Source organism: Oncorhynchus clarkii, chromosome 7 (genome assembly GCF_045791955.1).
Source record: "Oncorhynchus clarkii lewisi isolate Uvic-CL-2024 chromosome 7, UVic_Ocla_1.0, whole genome shotgun sequence".
Lineage (NCBI taxonomy): Eukaryota > Metazoa > Chordata > Actinopteri > Salmoniformes > Salmonidae > Oncorhynchus > Oncorhynchus clarkii.
The window spans coordinates 20028576-20047258 of record NC_092153.1 but is presented as its reverse complement, the minus strand read 5'-3'; the positions used below and the strand labels follow the sequence as shown (position 1 = coordinate 20047258).

General features: G+C 44.6%; 1 protein-coding gene across 5 annotated transcripts in view; it reads left to right on the top strand.

The window, feature by feature from the left end:
• The window catches only part of LOC139413011 (nck-associated protein 5-like), a 158725-nt gene that overhangs the window by 88102 nt on the left and 51940 nt on the right, over positions 1 to 18683 (top strand). For all 5 annotated transcript variants that reach the window (XM_071159975.1, XM_071159976.1, XM_071159977.1 and 2 more), the window contains 2 exons: positions 12243 to 12333; positions 17742 to 17909. In XM_071159975.1, the coding sequence (XP_071016076.1) occupies positions 12243 to 12333; positions 17742 to 17909 (259 nt within the window). The remainder of the gene's footprint in view (positions 1 to 12242; positions 12334 to 17741; positions 17910 to 18683) is intronic.

The window sequence follows — 18683 nt, the reverse complement described above, 5'->3', positions numbered from 1 at the left end:
AACAGGCAGGAATGAGTGGATGGACGTTCAAGTCCAGACGTGTTCTTTGGAGAGTCATGCTTGGTTTCAGACTGCTGAAGCTGGCCCCCACAATTACCACAGACTGAGAGAGGGGAAGAGAGGAGAGAGACCATAGGGTCAGGCTATACAAACACCACAGACCATGGTCATGTGCTTACCTCGTTAACGTGTTAGCGCGTTCCGGCCCACAGCTGTACCGGCAAGTTATCACCCGGCCACAGCGAGCTAGCTAACACACATATTCCCCTGATTCCCAATGAGCTCGGTGTTTGTGTGCACTCACGTTCAGAGATCAATGCCCTTTTAGGCTAATCAAACACCCAATACCATTTGAAGCATTTCAAACAGGGCCTCTCGGTTGGAGCAGCTGCGGAGTTGATTGTGGCGCTGTTTCACCCCGCACATCTGGTGGTTTCTTGAGGAAAAAACAGCCTCTTTGCTGTTCCACTCACAGGCGTCAGACTTTGGTGTTCCACTCACAGGCGTCAGACTTAGGTGTTCCACTCACAGCCGTCAGACTTTGGTGTTCCACTCACAGCCGTCAGACTTTGGTGTTCCACTCACAGCCGTCAGACTTTGGTGTTCCACTCACAGCCGTCAGACTTTGCTGTTCCACTCACAGCCGTCAGACTTTGCTGTTCCACTCACAGCCGTCAGACTTTGCTGTTCCACTCACAGCCGTCAGACTTTGGTGTTCCACTCACAGGCGTCAGACTTTGGTGTTCCACTCACAGCCGTCAAACTTTGGTGTTCCACTCACAGCCGTCAGACTTTGGTGTTCCACTCACAGCCGTCAGACTTTGGTGTTCCACTCACAGCCGTCAGACTTTGGTGTTCCACTCACAGCCGTCAGACTTTGCTGTTCCACTCACAGCCGTCAGACTTTGCTGTTCCACTCACAGCCGTCAGACTTTGCTGTTCCACTCACAGCCGTCAGACTTTGGTGTTCCACTCACAGCCGTCAGACTTTGCTGTTCCACTCACAGCCGTCAGACTTTGGTGTTCCATTCACAGCCGTCAGACTTTGGTGTTCCACTCACAGCCGTCAGACCTTGCTGTTCCACTAAACAGCCGTCAGACTTTGCTGTTCCACTCACAGGCGTCAGACTTTGGTGTTCCACTCACAGCCGTCAGACTTTGGTGTTCTACTCACAGCCGTCAGACTTTGGTGTTCCACTCACAGCCGTCAGACTTTGGTGTTCCACTCACAGCCGTCAGACTTTGGTGTTCCACACACAGCCGTCAGACTTTGGTGTTCCACTCACAGCCGTCAGACTTTGGTGTTCCACTCACAGCCTCAGACCTTGGTGTTCCACTCACAGCCGTCAGACTTTGCTGTTCCACTCACAGTCGTCAGACCTTGCTGTTCCACTCACAGCCGTCAGACGTTGGTGTTCCACTCACAGCCGTCAGACTTTGGTGTTCCACTCACAGCCGTCAGACCTTGGTGTTCCACTTACAGCCGTCAGACTTTGGTGTTCCACTCACAGCCGTCAGACTTTGGTGTTCCACTCACAGCCGTCAGACCTTGCTGTTCCACTCACAGCCGTCAGACCTTGCTGTTCCACTCACAGCCGTCAGACTTTGGTGTTCCACTCACAGCCGTCAGACCTTGGTGTTCCACTCACAGCCGTCAGACTTTGGTGTTCCACTCACAGCCGTCAGACCTTGCTGTTCCATTCACAGCCATCAGACTTTGGTGTTCCACTCACAGCCGTCAGACACATTAGCGACGGATGGGAGACGGTTAGACTGATAATAAGTGTCAGTTCCATATTTAAAACACCCACGTTATTAGAGGGTTTGTTAGTTGCTGATTTCATTACATTTCTCCGTCCCCACCCTCCTTTGTGCCGCAATTAACCGAGTCACAGGAGTTCTAACGTAGTCGGGGAATTGGAATGATTGAGTTTATTTAGGGGGATTAGGGGAGGTTTTGAAATTACATTTCAGAGGAGAGGTCATTCAGATGTAACCGTCTGTCTATCATTACTGTATAGTGGTGACAGTGGAGGGGAGGTCACTCCGTTTATAAAAATATACTTATTACAGTGTGTGTTAGATTACACAGTGCTATCTGTAACAATGTCCGTAACCAAGACCTCCATGTTGATACACATACTCTACTTTGATCTGCACTCTTAAGTCACTGACACACACACACACACACACTCTCACACACACACACACACACACACACACACACACACACACACACACACACACACACACACACACACACACACACACACACACACACACACACACACACACACACACACACACACACACACACACACACACACACACACACACACACACACACACACACACACACACACACAGACACACACACTAATTCCCTTCCGCTACGGATTAACCATGTTGGTTGTGATGATATTTTACAGGCGTACTAAACGAGGTCAAATTACAAGCCTGTGTGAAAGTAGGGCATCCGTTGGTCCACACATGATCAAGGCTTTCCTGTCTTGCCACTGTTCAAAGGGCTGCCGCTGGGTAGGATGCAGACCAGCAGACTGCCTGTGGCACAGTGACATGGAATATGCAGTGACCTTATGGAAGTTGTATGGATCTGGTGGCGGTGGCACTCGTCTGTGGCAGTCACGCAGGCAGGCAAGGCAAGGCAAGGCAAGGCAGGCGACACACGACACACAGGAGCTGTCTATGGTGTAATATGAACACCTGTCAACACATGATCAGGCAAGTAGACTGATACACATGGTCAATACATAGAGACACTTGTGCCTTAATAGCCGCTACTAAAGTCATTTATTTAGGAGGTTGAGCCAGTGAGGTTTCTGTCTGAACGTTCCCGAGAGCGGCACTTTCTCCTCTATAGCTGTTGCTCGAGTGTCATTGGACGCTTCCGCCTTGTTCTGTTTATTTTGGATCGTTTTCAAAACCTATCAAGATGTCCACAGTACCGACTTGGATACACATGATCCCAAATGCTGACCAATAAGAACATCTGTTTTGATTGTTTACAGCGGGTCATTTAATAGGGAATTCTCAGAGGCGTTCTCCTACCTCATCAAAATATCGAGAATAAAAGGCGTTAACATGGCGCCCGCTCTAAAACCTGGCCAAAATCTTTTAATATATGTCTCTGGGTATTACTGTACAGATGTATGAACATATTTAAACTCAACATGTGAGTCAAATCTATCTTGAAATGACCCTGTACTTCATTACATAGCAGCAATGCCAGGCACAGTAGATGCTTATGATAGGGAATGACAGAAGAGCCTGTACAAGGCTCTCAGCTGGGATAGGTTGTGTGTGGAGGGGAGAGAACCTGACCACAGGCCACCTTCTCCTCTCCATGCCCCAAGAGGAGCATCCAGGAAGGGGGAGGTTTGAGGAGGTTGGGGGACAGCTGTGCTCCTGGTTTTGCTGTGGAGTAATCGGATTCATCCTGTCATCCTCCCTAAGTGTCTCCTCTGGGGCCTGTCAGTGATGTTCTGTGCAGCATGTGGGCCACACATGCTACCCTTCACACGCACATTCGCAGTCACACACACACACACACGCACACACACAACCCTAGCACCCTATCACAGATCCTCCGGGAGCCTCCGAGGGCTAGAGGCCTCTGCTCATATGGGGCCCCTTGGCTCCCAGCATACTGCTAACTGCTTCCTATGGCCAGAGATGTACATTTGGAAAAAACATAATGGATTTGCTTGAACTCCAACCTCAACTAAAGGAGGGACAAGAGGTGGAAGAACGAGAGGATTGTGTTTTCAAGAGGAATTAACTCCAGTCTTATCCATATGTCCATGCAGTGACTTTTTTGGTCGCATGTTTGTGAGAATTGTACCCTATGTGACACGGTACTTCACTCAAATGAAATGAAAATGGTGGCAGCATCCTGGAGGTTGTCGTTATCTCTCTCAGAAGAACAGGAGGCTGTAAAACAGTGACATGACTGCCTTGGTCTGCCTGGCCTCTGACTGTCTCACTCGTCCCTTTGGTGTCCCCCTGCCTCCCCGCCATGCATGTCTCATTGTCAGGGGTCAAAGGTGACTTGAAAGAGCCAGTGGTCCTAGGGTTTAAGGAATTTGTAATGCTTCCCCTGTGCCAAAGGGGAACGATGCCCCCCCCCCCCAAAACTGGATGTGTATCGCCTGGTCAGAGAACAAGTGTAGAGACCCCAACAGCATTTGTCCTGAGGGATTTATTAGGGGTCCAGGTCACTCAGTCCCCTCTAGGGTAGGAGGAGAGGGTAGAGGCCAGTAGAGTCCCCATTACAATGACCCATTCTGGTCGAAAAACACAAAACAACAGTTTGAAACAGGATTTAAAAAAAAGTGGCTTAGCTTAATCTATCGCCCTGCCGGGCAATTACATGCATTTACAGAGGTGGAGGAGATTTAGTGGAAAAAAGTGTTCAACCTGAAAAATGGAACTTCAAGAATGCTGAGTCGGATAGTTTGGGTGAGTTTTCCTGGAGCTGCTGCCAGGTAAAGATAAGGCAATGATAATATTTATCCATCAAGTCATGGTGACCCCTCGTGACCCCAATCCAGCCAGAACCTGATGATTGTTTTTTTTTGGGGGGGGGGGGGGGGCTCAAGACTTTTCAAATTGTGCCTTTGTCAAACCTTCTTAACGGGGGTTTGGGAGAGCTCAGCTCCCAATACTGTGTTGATGGAGTGGGAGTCTGGTCCAGGGCATTTCCCAATGCGCCCCGAGGCTGCAGTAGCCAGGTAGACCAATCCAACCCATGAGCTCATGGTCTCACTCTTTATCTATCATGGTAATGTGTCCTGAGAAATAAGTCTGTTTGTCTTTCAGTCTGTCTTCCTGTCTGTCAATTTGTGCTCTTATTGCTTGTGTACAGTATTGCCATGACGACACAGCAGTGATTTACATAGCAATAGAAAGTGTTGGTTTCAACTCAGCCTCCCTAATCCCTGGCAGCCAATAAAGCTCCATGTCTGCTGTCCATCCATCCATCCCTCACACTCATCCCAGGCTGAGTGATCCCTATCCTGGCTTCCCCCCTGTGGCCACAGACCTGATCCCTGGTCGTAGCCTAGCCGCAGCCTAGCGTCGACACAGCAGGGGCTGTCCTCCTCTGGCTCAGGCTTCACATGGGACATATGGGGAAGGGTTTCCCTCCCTCCCCCTTTACTTCTCCCTCCCTTTGGACTTCTTCCCTTACCAGACTATGGTCCTGACTGGGACAGCGTTGGGATTGGATAATAACCCACCACAAGGCAGGCCACCTCATAGAAAGCGAGACTGGTTGAGACTGGCTGGCAGGTTGTGTGTGGTTCATGATTCCAACGCAGCGGCCAGCTAACGGACGACCAACCAAACGTGCTGGCAGAGTCTGTTAGATGGGAAAAGCACTCAGGCTTGTATGATTCTTGACTGGCCTATTTTAGTGGACCCACATTTTGATCTGTGTCTGGGTCATCCGGTGACACTCTGAGAGCTGAGTGCTGAGAGCAGGCTGGCTGATCCGTCTGCTTGTCCCCATGGAGCTTAGGGAAGTGTGCACGGTGTTTGTGGCATTGTTTAGGAGAAGGGATGTTTGTAAGAACCAGAAAGGACCCAAATTCAGCAACATGGGGTAAGTCGGACTGAGGCAATCTGATCAGTGTGAGCGTTTAAAGATCTGTGTGTTTGTGTGTGTGTCATTATTTTTGCTAAATCCTTGGTTGTGCATGAAGCATTGTTAGAGGTACCTCTGAGAATTCATTTAATTTTACTAGTATCCGTTCTACACCCGGAATAGCGCTTGATCGTTGTCATTGACAGGTGATAAAAATGGCGTCCCATTTGAAGTCTGGACGGCGGTGAACGTTTTCATGGCTTTAATGGCAGGAAGCTGCAAATCTGTGTTTCAATGTTCGGGCCATCTGAAAGTGGCTGAGACATGAGTAATGTGAGACACAGGACACAGGGGAGACCGCCACACAGGGTGTTCTACCTCTAACAGGCCATTTTAGTCCATCAATGGTTTGCATGTTCTGACGACTTGTCAAACACACCTCATTCAGCTCATTCAGACATATGGCTTCCTTCCCCCATTGGATTTACTTGAAGTTATATATATATATATACATATATATATATGTGTGTGTGTGTGTGTGTGTGTGTTTGTGTGTGTGTGTGTGCGCGCGCGCGTGGGTGCGTGCGTGTTTTACTTATACCTGGGCCTGGAAATTGATTGGAGACTTAATTGTACTTCCTGGCTGTTGCCGACGTGTTTGAAATTCAGCTGGTGCAGTCTGGGGGTCAAACGAGTCAGGCTTTGCTTTCCTCAATCCATCCATCCCTCCCTCCATCCTTCCCTTCCTCCCTCCTTTTCTCCAGCGAGGTCCTCAATAGAAGGTCATTTACAACCACTGAGATTGTAACCACATTAAGTAAGGGCTGTTTGGACACAGATTTAAGCTTTGATTCTACACACAAAAAAAACAATCATTCACATATTTTTTCACAAAGGTTGTTATCAGCTCTAATGGTTTGGGTTGACATCTAGTGGAGTTGATAAGTGTTTCACACGAAAATAGGAAATTCCCAACAGATTTTAAATGGCAATGTTATTACATTTAGTATAATAGACAAGGTTAATGGCTCAAGTTGTTAGGCCAGAGTCTGATTATTTTTTTTATCCCTATGTAAATTGAATTGAAGTGATATCATATTCACACTATATACAGCACATGTGCGACTTGAGGATGTTTTGAAATTGTCGATGGATTACAGTTATGATCCTAATCCAAGTTTATTATTAGAGATAAATGAAATAAACACTCAGAATCTTTGAAACCATTCTCACTCTATTTGATTACATATAAAACCATACAAAATGTAATACAAACGTTAAAAGCATTATGCACTTGAAACAACCTCGCGGATCTCCCTCCCCTGTCCTCACCAATTCTACTGCTAAATAGCTTGAGAAAACACTATAATTCCTAATCAGTACACCATCAAAATGTGATTATCAGGGGTAATTGTCCAAGACAGTCCTATTTGTGATGCTCCCCCCAGATGAATCGGAGGGAGAAATGTGGTTACAATGAATGGGAGCTAAACTTGAACCCACCTTTTCAAGTTTACAGAGACAATAGAACTACATTTTATGTTCAGGTCACTGTGTGTGTAGCTGCATTAATCTACTTTAGTAATGTGTGGTGATGAGGGATGAGATGTGTCATATGTAAATTGTAGGTTAGTAGCTGAAAAAACACCAGAGAAAGATTTGTTTGGCTTTCCTCTCATATGTAGCTTTTGAATGCCAATGTGGCAGCATTACGACTTGCCTTGCGACATGTCATGGAATACCGACTTTTCATAGCATTACGGTACTTATCATAGCATTACGACTTGTCATAGCTTTATGAACTGTCATAGTATTACGACATGTCATAGCATTAAATCAAATCAAATTGCATTTGTCACATGCTTTGTAAACAACAGGTGTAGGCTAACAGTGAAATGCTCACTTACGGGCCCTTCCAAACAATGCAGAGAGAAAAAACGAGAAATACTAGAAAAATAATAGGCCAACATGAGGAATAAATACACAATGAGTAACAATAACAGGGTTATATACACAGGGTACCAGTACAGAGTCCATGTGCAGGGGTACGAGGTAATTGAGGTAGATTTGTCCTGTACAGTACATATTTATTTTATTTTATTAATTTGACAATTTTAATAAACAAGCACACATAAAACTTAAAAGCCATACATGCACATTAATAAAATCATGGAGGATAACACACAATAAAGTCTGGGACTTATTTCCATTGTGGTCCTCTTGAGACAAGATGGCTGGACAAGATCAAACACAGTATGGCAGTGAAATAATAAAACAAAAACATAGAAGAAGAACATCTATCTCATCATTCCAGTTACATCATAGGGGTTATTCATATGGGCACAGAAGACATCAAACATATTTTTACTTTATTTTTTACAGCTGTCCAGAGAGGACGTTGTTTTTATAGGCAGAGGCAACTCATTCCATTCTGAGGCTCCAGTATACAAGAAAGTACCTTTCCCAGCATTATTCCTGAACCTGTATAAGCACACATCAGCAACACCTGATCTGGTGCTGTGATTGTGTGCATCCCTAAAGTAATCACTTAGATATCTGGGCACAGGACCATAAATACTCCTGTAAACCAAACCTAGTCTAATCTGGGACACACTAGCCTCAACAGGCAGCCAGTTTAGTTCCTGAAAGCAGCTCCTGCCTATGTGAGTATATGGACTCACCTTCAATACTACCCTGATCAGCTTATTCTGGGCTATCTGGAGCTTCCCCTTCATAAATTTAGATAAGCCGCCAAACCAGGAAGTACTAGCATAGTCAAAATGGCATTGAATGAGGGCAGTAGCTAGCACTTTCATGGAGTCCTTATCAAGCAGCTTGGACTTTCTAGCCAAAAACGTCCTGGGATTAAGTGCTGGCATTAACCTTCCCTAGCACCTTATTGGCCATGCTCACACGTCCCAAGCTTCCATCAAGGATACATCCCAGTAGCTAACAGAGGTTTTAGTAGTCAGCACCTCACCCCCTAACTCCACTCTGATTTTAGATGACCTACACAATTTAGGTCTGGATAAAAAAAAAATTGCTTCAGTTTTCCCTAAGTGCAGAGATAGCTTATTATATCCAGGCCATTTGCTAATGTTAGTAAGCTCTGTGCTAAGTATGCTCTCCAACATAGTTTTACTTTTGTGAGACACCAGAAGTGTAGAGTCATCCGCATAAAGAAAAAGACAGCAAGAACAAGCATCTTTCATATCGTTAATATACAATAAAAACAGCAGAGGCCCAAGCACGCTCCCCTGCGGAACGCCACAACTCATTGATTTTAACTGAGACAGTGAACCATTAACCTCTACTACTTGCTCCCTTCCTGATAAATAGGACTTTACCCAGCCTAGAGGGATACTGCCTAACCCCAGTGCCTCCAGTTTGGAGATTAGGAGAGAGTGGTTAACTGTATCAAAGGCCTTCTGTAGGTCAAGCAGTACCATTCCACACAGATTTACCTCATCAATCTCTTTCCTGATGAAGTCAGTCAAGTAAAGTAGACATGAATCAGTGGAGTATGTTTTTCTAAAACCCGACTGAAAATCATACATTAGACCCTGTTTGTTAAAACATATTCATACATTTGCTCATGTACATTTCTCTCCAGGATCTTTGATGTTACACAGAGGTTAGATACAAGCCTATAATTCCCAGGGTCAGACTTTATCTCCTTATACAGAGGTATAACTTTAGCTTGTTTCATGTCCTTGGGAAAGGTGCCTTGTTATAGATAGGTGATAAAGTGACATACAGTAAACTGTAGCAGCAGTGTATGTGATGAGTCAAAAGATACAGTATGCAGATATTCAGGGTAGCTACGGGTTAACTATTTAGCGAACTATTAGAAAAGCTATTCAGCAGAGCATTACAGCTAGTCCTGGACATTCCTTATTCATAGAATAGCATTTTGACAGTCACAGTGTCACGGCTGTTGAAGGAAGAGAACCAAGGTGCAGCGTTGTGAGCGTACATGTTATTTTATTAATACAAATGACGCCGAACAAAACAATAAACACTACAAAAACAAACCGTGAAGCTAAAGACTATGTGCCCTAAACAAAGTCAACTTCCCACAAAGACAGGTGGGAAAAGGGCTACCAAAGTATGGTTCTCAATCAGAGACAACGATAGACAGCTGCCTCTGATTGAGAACCACACCCGGCCAAACACAAAGAAATAGAAAACATAGAAATAAAGAAACTAGAATGCCCACCCTAGTCAGACCCTGGCCTAACCAAAATAGAGAATAAAAGCCTCTCTATGGCCAGGGCGTGACACACAGTATGGAGTCAGGCACCTTGTAACTCTACAGTGGCTTCCATCCATATCCATGGTCCCTTTATCCCCCTCTGCTCTCTCTCTGCTTATACGGTGCACATACAGGACCCTGTGACTTCAAACAGTCTGGGGAATCCACCGCATGTTGAAGTCATTCCCCTCAATCGGCACTGGAAGTCTTTGTGCGCGTGTGTGTAAGTGCGTATGTACTGCAGGGGACTGTTTCTGCCCATCTTTCTTGGCCAGGCTGTATATTTGGGATTGAGCCTGGGCTTGTCCAGCATTGCTGGTTGGGACTTTGAGGCACACCATGTGCTCTCATGATCTGCCCTGAATCAGCCCCTATTAAAAAACACACAGAGACCCTTTCAAGTCCTGGCTAGCCGAAGCCACCAGACCTCCAGCCTAGAGCCCCTAGTCCTCATCCACAACACAGGCCAGCCAGAGGAGAGGAACATCAAAGGCCCCCATCATCCTGTCATTTAGCCATGTGGAGGTCACCGGGGTCAGACCACTGCCTCTCTACACAGTGATGTTCTGTCTGTCTGGTAATGTGGCGGAGAATGTGGAGAATTTGATTTGAATGTGTTTTTTGAGGGAAGAAAAGATCTTGAGGGAATGAAATAGTGAAATAAAGTTGTTTTGATAAAGCAGGATTTCAAAAATATTTTTTTATAACAATTATAATATGGTATCAATGTAAATATTGGGTAAATAATGCCTTTGCTCTCCTATTCATCTAGTGAATCAAAGTAAGGATCAGGAGTTATTCCTTACGACATGATCTGACCAGTAAATAATTCATGACCCTGGTCATACTGTAGACACACCGGTATGTTTGTGAAGAGGATGACTGAATCCCAGTGTATTTCAGCTCAGCCATATTTGTTTCCCAACTAATGTTAAGTCAATAAACTCTGAGTCAGTTACATACACCATGTTAGTTACTTCCAATACCATATTAATCTAGCATGTCATTCAGTCACAAAGTCCTTGACCTGATTACAATGTCCCAGTCCCACACCCCCTATCCCTGACCACAGCGATTACGGACAGTGTCCTAAGCGGTGGGCTACAGCAATCTGCCATAGACCTGACCACTCACTCAGCCTGTCAATCAGTCAGACAGTCAGTCAGCTAGCTAGGCCTGATTTATAGCCAGCTTTTCTCCTGCTTCCAACTCAGTCTGCCAGATGGTGTGGCCGCTACCGATGGCAGAGCACAGCCCTGCCTACACTAAAGCCATGGCTTTGCCTTCGTGCAACAGTTCAACTGTGAAAACCGCAATGGGAAAACGGGCAAAATCTCACTGAGCTCAGATGTAAGAACAAACAACAAACAAAACAAACGTGGCTGAGTTGTCTTCCCCAGAGTGTGTTAAGCCTGAACAATTAACAGTGTCAACTGTCACTGTTGAATGGATGATCAGAAGTGTCACCACTTAAAGGTGACTGACACTGACAGGGAATTCAGTGAGAGACAAGTAGGTTGCCTAAATGCTGTTTACTGCAACATCAAGGTATCTGTCGTTTTGCTGTCTCTTTGCCCACTATCTTAGAAATGGCATTTCAACATTTCATTTAAAATTGCAAATGACTCACCCATCTGTCAATCGATGGTTATGTCCCCTGGCTAAGGCCATGGCTTTGTCCCTGGCTGTATCCATTGATACTGTATGATGCTGGCACGTGTCGTTGGCACATGTCGCTGGCTGTGTCGGCTGTGATGATTTGGAATTCGTCTTCGTTTATCAAAGTCTGGCCTTCTCTCCCTGCTCCACAATGGTATTCGTCTCCTGAAATGTCACAGTGGTTACATCGCGCCATCTCTTTGTACTCTGACTTGTAGGCCTATTTCCAGCCGGGTCAACGGAGGGAGCCCTATCCTAGACAATCTCCCTAAAGGGTCAACTCTCACTGGATGTGTTTTTTACCTGGAATAGGCCAGGGGAGAATGTAGAACAAGAGGTAACGCCATTGTAGGGATTCATATGGGAATCAGGGGTGAGGAGTAGCATAATGATGTAGGCTGTGGGGTAAAAGTCTCTGGTTTGCATTGAGAGAAATCATGATTTGGCACAAAAATTGAGGCACAACCGTATCACAAGTCCCATAGAGGCATTGAGGCAGAGGCAGTCAGTCAACACTCTGCTTCAGTGGATGCACTTGTGAACCTCCCCAGCGCCATATGTACCCAATCAGCACCACATCGTGTGGTGTACCACGTACTGTAGTGGAAAGGGACTGGGGTATGATCCAAAACCCACCCGTCCCCTCTTGTGTCGCTGGCCCTAAACCAATCTCCCCCTTCTTCTTCCCCCTCTGTTTGTGTGTGTGTGTGTGTGCATGTGCAGGATGGAAGAGACAGTGCGGACGCTGCTGCAGAACCAGGGGGTGCTGGAGCAAAAAGCCGTGGACACTGTGGACATCATGAAGGCCTACAAGGTAACACCGCACTGCTTAGCACTCCTCCAACATGGGCTCTCCTTCCTGCTCTTTATAAAGCCAAACGTAGAGGCTTGTGTAGGAGAAATACTTTGTTTGGTAACACATAGACCATGCATTAGGATAAGTTGTTGTTATTCACCATCAATTAGGAGTGGCCTTACTATTATATATATGCAGATAGATTGTGGCTTCCATCAATTTAATTGTCTGAATCTTTACCGTTCCCCCATATGTACAGTTGAAGTCGGAAGTTTACATATACTTAGGTTGGAGTCATTGAAACTTGTTTTTCAACCACTCCACAAATTTCTTGTAAACAAACTATAGTTTGGCATGTCGGTTAGGACATCTACTTGCATGCATGACACAAGTCATTTTTCCTAACATTGTTTACCGACAGATTATTTCACTTATAATTCACTGTCTCACAATTCCAGTGGGTCAGAAGTTTACATACACTAAGTTGTCTGTGCCTTTAAACAGCTTGGAAAATTCCAGAAAATGATGTCATGGCTTTAGAAGCTTCTGATAGGCTAATTTACATAATTTGAGTCAATTGGAGGTGTACTTGTGGATGTATTTCAAGGCCTACCTTCAAACTCAGTGCCCCTTTGCTTGACATCATGGGAAAATCAAAAGAAATCAGCCAAGACCTCAGAAAAAAAACATTGTAGACCTCCACAAGTCTGGTTCATCATTGGGAACATTTTCCAAACACCTGAAGGTACCACGTTCATCTGTACAAACATAAGTACGCAAGTTTAAACACCATGGAACCACGCGGCCGTCATACCGCTCAGGAAGAAGACGCGTTCTGTCTCCTAGAGATGAATGTACTTTAGTGTGAAAAGTGCAAATCAATCCCAGATCAACAGCAAAGGACCTTGTGAAGATGCTGGAGGAAACAGGTGCAAAATGATCTATATCCACAGTAAAACGAGTCCAATATCAACATAACCTGAAAGGCCGCTCAGCAAGGAAGAAGCCACTGCTCCAAAACTGACATAAAAAGCCAGACTACGGTTTGCAACTGCACATGGGGACAATGATCATACTTTTTGGAGAAATGTCCTCTGGTCTGATGAAATAAAAACAGAACTGTTTGGCCATAATGACCATCATTATGTTTGGAGGAAAAAGGGGGAGGCTTGCAAGCCAAAGAACACTATCCCAACCATGAAGCATGGGGGTGGCAGCGTCATGTTGTGGTGGTGCTTTGCTGAAGGAGGGACTGGTACACTTCACAAAATAGATGGCATCACGAGGGAGTAAAATGATGTGGATACATTGAAGCAACATCTCAAGACATCAGTCAGGAAGTTAAAGCTTGGTCCAGATGGGTCTTCCAAATGGACAACGACCCAAGCATACTTCCAAAGGTGTGGCAAAATAGCTTAAGGACAATACAGTCAAGGTATTGGAGTGGCCATCACAAAGCCCTGACTTCAATCCTATAGAAAATTTGTGGACAGAACTGAAAAAGCGTGTGCGAGCAAGGAGGCCTACAAACCTGACACAGTTACACCAGCTCTGTCAGGAGGAATGGGCCAAAATTCACCCAACTTATTGTGGGAAGCTTGTGGAAGGCTACCGAAGTTAAACAATTTAAAGGCAATGCTACCAAATACTAATTGAGTGTATGTAAACTTCTGACCCACTGGGAATGTGATTAAAGAAATAAAAGCTGAAGTAAATTATTCTCTCTACTATTATTCTGATATTTCACATTCTTAAAATAAAGTGGTGATTCTAACTGACCTAAAATAGGGAATTCTTACCAGGATTAAATGTCAGGAATTGTGAAAAACAAAGTTTCAATGTATTTGGCTAAGGTGTATGTAATCTTCCGTCTTCAACTGTGTGTTAAATATACATTACCGTTCAAAAGTTTGGGTTCACTTAGAAATGTCCTTGTTTTTGAAAGAAACACACATTTTCTGTCCATTAAAATAACATAAAAATGATCAGAAATACACTGTAGACATTGTTAATGTTGTAAACGACTATTGTAGCTGGAAATGGCAGATTTTTTTTATGGAAGAGGCCCATTATCAGCAACCATTACTTCTGTGTTCCAATGGCACGTTGTGTTAGCTAATCCAAGTTTATCATTTTAAAAGACTAATTGATCATTAGAAAACCTTTTTGCAATTATGTTGGTACAGCTGAAAACTGTGCCAACTAAACTGGCCTTCTTTAGATTAGTTGAGTATCTGGAGCATGAGCATTTGTGGGTCCGATTACAGGCTCGATTACAGGTTTCTCCTGAAACTCGTCAGTCTATTCTTGTTCTGACAAATGAAGGCTATTTCATGCGAGAAATTGCCAAGAAACTGAAGATCTTGTACAATGCTGTGTACTACTCCCTCCACAGAACAGCGCAAACCAGAATAGAAAGAGGAGTGGGAGACCCTGGTGTGCAAGAGGACAAGTACAGTACATTAGTGTGACTAGTTTGAGAAACAGTGAAGAGGCGTTTGAGAGATACGTACAATGCACTGCAATGCAATGCACTCCGGGATGCTGGCCTTCTAGGCAGAGTTGCAAAGAAAAAGCTACTGTATATTCTTGTGTGGATTTTTGTTTGTGTTGTTCCTTAGATACTCAAGGTATCTCACAGAACTATTGACACAGAAGGTCCTTTAATTATTCATGTGAAATTACGCTCATTTAATTATGCCCAAGTGACCTTTCAAACAGCATAGTAGGAAAAAAAGTGGAACTGTGCGAGCTAGAAGCAGTTCGGTTGTGTTACTGTTAGGGGAGGTTGATAAAGGTCATACCATTACAGTTCATGGAGGTCATGTCTTGTACTAGTATGATTCATGCCACATTTGAAATGTAATTTAGCTTCCACTTTTTCATTTCCAAATGCGTTAACAATAAGTAAGCGAATTCACCTAAGTGCATTGTACGTATCTCTCAAATGCAAAACGTTCTTCGGACTTCTGGACTTCCAGTGATGACTACGCTACGTGGTTATAAAAGATAACGCCATCCATTAGTATGGTGGGCATGCTATGCCTTTAGAAACCGATCATAAATGGTAAAGTGTAAAAAAAAACAGGCAGGAAGTGTAAAAAATGTGCGTCATAATGGGAAATGGAGGTATGGCGGTATACATTTCATTAAGCCTAATACATGCATTAGCTAGATTTATTGTGGGTGAACGTAGGGAGTATAACCCTATGGCTGAATCCCCTATTCCTTATACAGAGCACCATTTTTGACCAGGGCCCATAGAGTATATAGCACTAGGCATAACAGGAATAGGGTGTCTTTTATCGCGAAAGTCTCTCTCTCTCAGCGGTGGACCATATTTCCACATAGTCAGATACCCTGTGATTATTCAAATGATGAGTATTATACAGAATAATAGCAGCCCCAGAATGAATCAACCTGAGTGGATTAATTAAACATGGAATTAGAATCTGTCAACGTGTGCCAGTGTGGGGGATCGATTTCGCTCTAACGTGTGCCAGTGTGGGAGATCGATTTCGCTCGAGCTTGTTTGAATGGATGCAGCAAACATACACATGTGGAGAGAGACACATGTTAGGTTGCCGAGATGACTGTACCTACTGTGACCAGATGCTCAGCAAGCAATCAGACATAACAGGGCTGTGGTAATAAGAACAAGCTCTCAATTAATGGTACCATTACTGGGGGAGAGATATGGGTCATATTCATTATGCACCACTACAGAGTGTCCAAATGAATACGACCCTGGTTTCAAAGTGCCTGCAAAACAAACTAATCAAACAAAGTCAAGATTGGGAACCACCGGCATGTTTTAGCCAAGATTGGAATAGTCCTTTAAAAGTTCAAAGCAAAACATAATGCTAGTGGTTGCCAAGGACAGCATTTCCAATTCATGTTCAGGAGGGAGGGACGACTTGATTTGGATACATTTGGATATGGCGGCGCTAGCAAGGACTCAACCTCATCTATCAATGTCTCCAGCCATGGCTCTCTGCGTCCGCCGCGCTACCGTGAAAGCCAATCGTCAGACTTGACAATTAACTGTCAAGGAGGGAAGAGAAGGATTGAATGAAACATTGAACAAAGGTGCACAGGTGTACATCAGGCGATAACAACAAAAGGCTCTGGTGAGATTTTAAGGTGAAAAATTGGGGGGGGTCCATTTACTTGCATTGCAAAGCTCATTGGCTGGCTATAGGCATGTGGTGAGGTTTACACGACATCTAACTCCCAGCTCAATTGTAGTTTCATCCCTCTCCTGGTCCTTGATCAGATTTGGAATAGGATGAAGATAAGAGCGTTTGTGAAATGGATGTTGCAAATGAAAGGGCGGTGACCTCCTCGATCAGACTAAGCCATGCATGTTGAGTATTTAAAGGTGTCCCAATCTCTCCTATTGAAATGTACCTACATTTAGGATTCATGGCAACTATATCACCCCAGGAGCAGTGTGTGTGTTTTTTTTATAAAGAACATTCAATGCATAAAGATAAATGCCAGGTTTAGTCCAGTGAGGATTAAGCGTTCCATATTATCGGCATATCACTTTGTTTTGGATGCAGGAAATCCATCATAAATCCCCACTGGTAGGGTTTTTGTATTAAATTGTAAGGAAAATGGTGTTTGTTGTAAATACAGTATATTCGATTTAACAACAGGCTATGCTATGGTTTTCATATGTCTCAATATCACATACAAAACAACGTGGTGTACTGATTTAAGACCAACGTAGCATGATATCATTTATTTGAATAGTAACATCAGAGGGAAAGAAAATCCCTCCTTGACTTCTAGGTTAGTGTGAAAATACTTTGAATAATTGACAGGCGACACTTGCCATATCCTCCTTTAGCAGTACTCTATATCCTGTGTTGAATGTACAGTACCTAATTAGCTAGTCAATGTCAGGATGCTGTCTCGTCTGTGACTGTCTTGGTGAGCCATGCCCAGCGGGCCTGGGGATATCATGGACCCCATCATTTTATTGTGTTCGCTTTTAATTTCCGCCTCTGTGCATCAGTGTCACAGCTGGAGACTGAGGCAGGGTGTGAAGGGGGGGAGAAAGAGGGGTGTGGGGTCCTCTATCGGCGGACAAGATGGAGAGGTCTCAAGGTCACTGCCACTCTTTGGAAATACAAGTGAAACGCGATTAGGGGATGTTTTGGGTGTTGAATTGTTTTTTTCCCCCCTCTTTCCCTCTCTCTCTTCTCTCTGTTTCTTTTTCTCTCCTTCTTCCTCTCTCTCTCCTTCTTCTCCCGCCTTTGTCTTTCTCTCTTTCTTTCTTTCTTTCTTTCTTTCTTTCTTTCTTTCTTTCTTTCTTTCTTTCTCTGCCTTTCTCTGCCTTTCTCTCTATTTCTCTTTTGCTCTCTCTCTCTCTCTCACTGTCTCTCTCTCCTCTCTCTCTCCTCTCGTCTGTCTATCAGGATAAGCTCTCGGAGGAGGTGCAGAAGACTCGTGACAGCCTGGAGCAGAACAGCAGCGGTAGCGGCCCACAGCCGTCTTCTGGAGACCCTTTGCTGGCAGACATCAGCCGAGCTGAAGAGTTTCAGGACCAAACAAAGCTCCTTCTGGAGCGTCTGCGCACCCTAGAGGTACAGTTCAAAACATGGCTCCGCCTCTCTTCTCTTCTCCTCCCTCGTCCGCTTCTCCCTCTGCGTCCAGGCTCTCCTTCTTATGTTTGCAGTCTGGAGCATAACGGCCTTATCAAAGTATTGTGTGCTCTGCTGTTTGAAGAGCAAAGCGCTCCACGGAGGGCTCAGGTTTCGGGACTTGGGGCCTTTACAACTGTCTTTGTTCACTTTCATAGCGCTGTTCCACTGTGTGTTCTGTTCTTAGCATTAGCAACAGTTGAGTCAGAAATCCATTTTGAGTAATCCTTCTGATTCTGATTGTTTCCGACCATACAGTATACCCACTAAACTGACACACCAGGCTTTCAGATCTCCTCAGCAATTGAAGGGGCTAAGTCTTTAAGACTTAATCAAATTAATCTCAGAGACCCACCTAATTACGCTATAGAGCCCCTACCGGAGTGCCCGATGGGAAAGGTTTGGTTTTGCGCTTTTGGGACTACTCCATTGGTCCCATTGCAGCGAAACAAGCTCAACCAAGCTCAATCAAGTGTAGAGAAAGGATTAAAAAAAACGAATAATACTACTTGAACCCAGGTCTTCTCCTAAGCCACTATGGACAGCTCAGACATGAGAAAACGCTGCCAGAGATAATAAAGTACCCAAGAAACCGGCACATTCTACAGACATTATTAACGGTGACACTAACTCCACGCAGACAGAAATTGCAGTTAAGGCTAATTACAACAAAATGCAGTGTAATTGCTTGTTGCTTTATGGCTCCTCTATCACTGT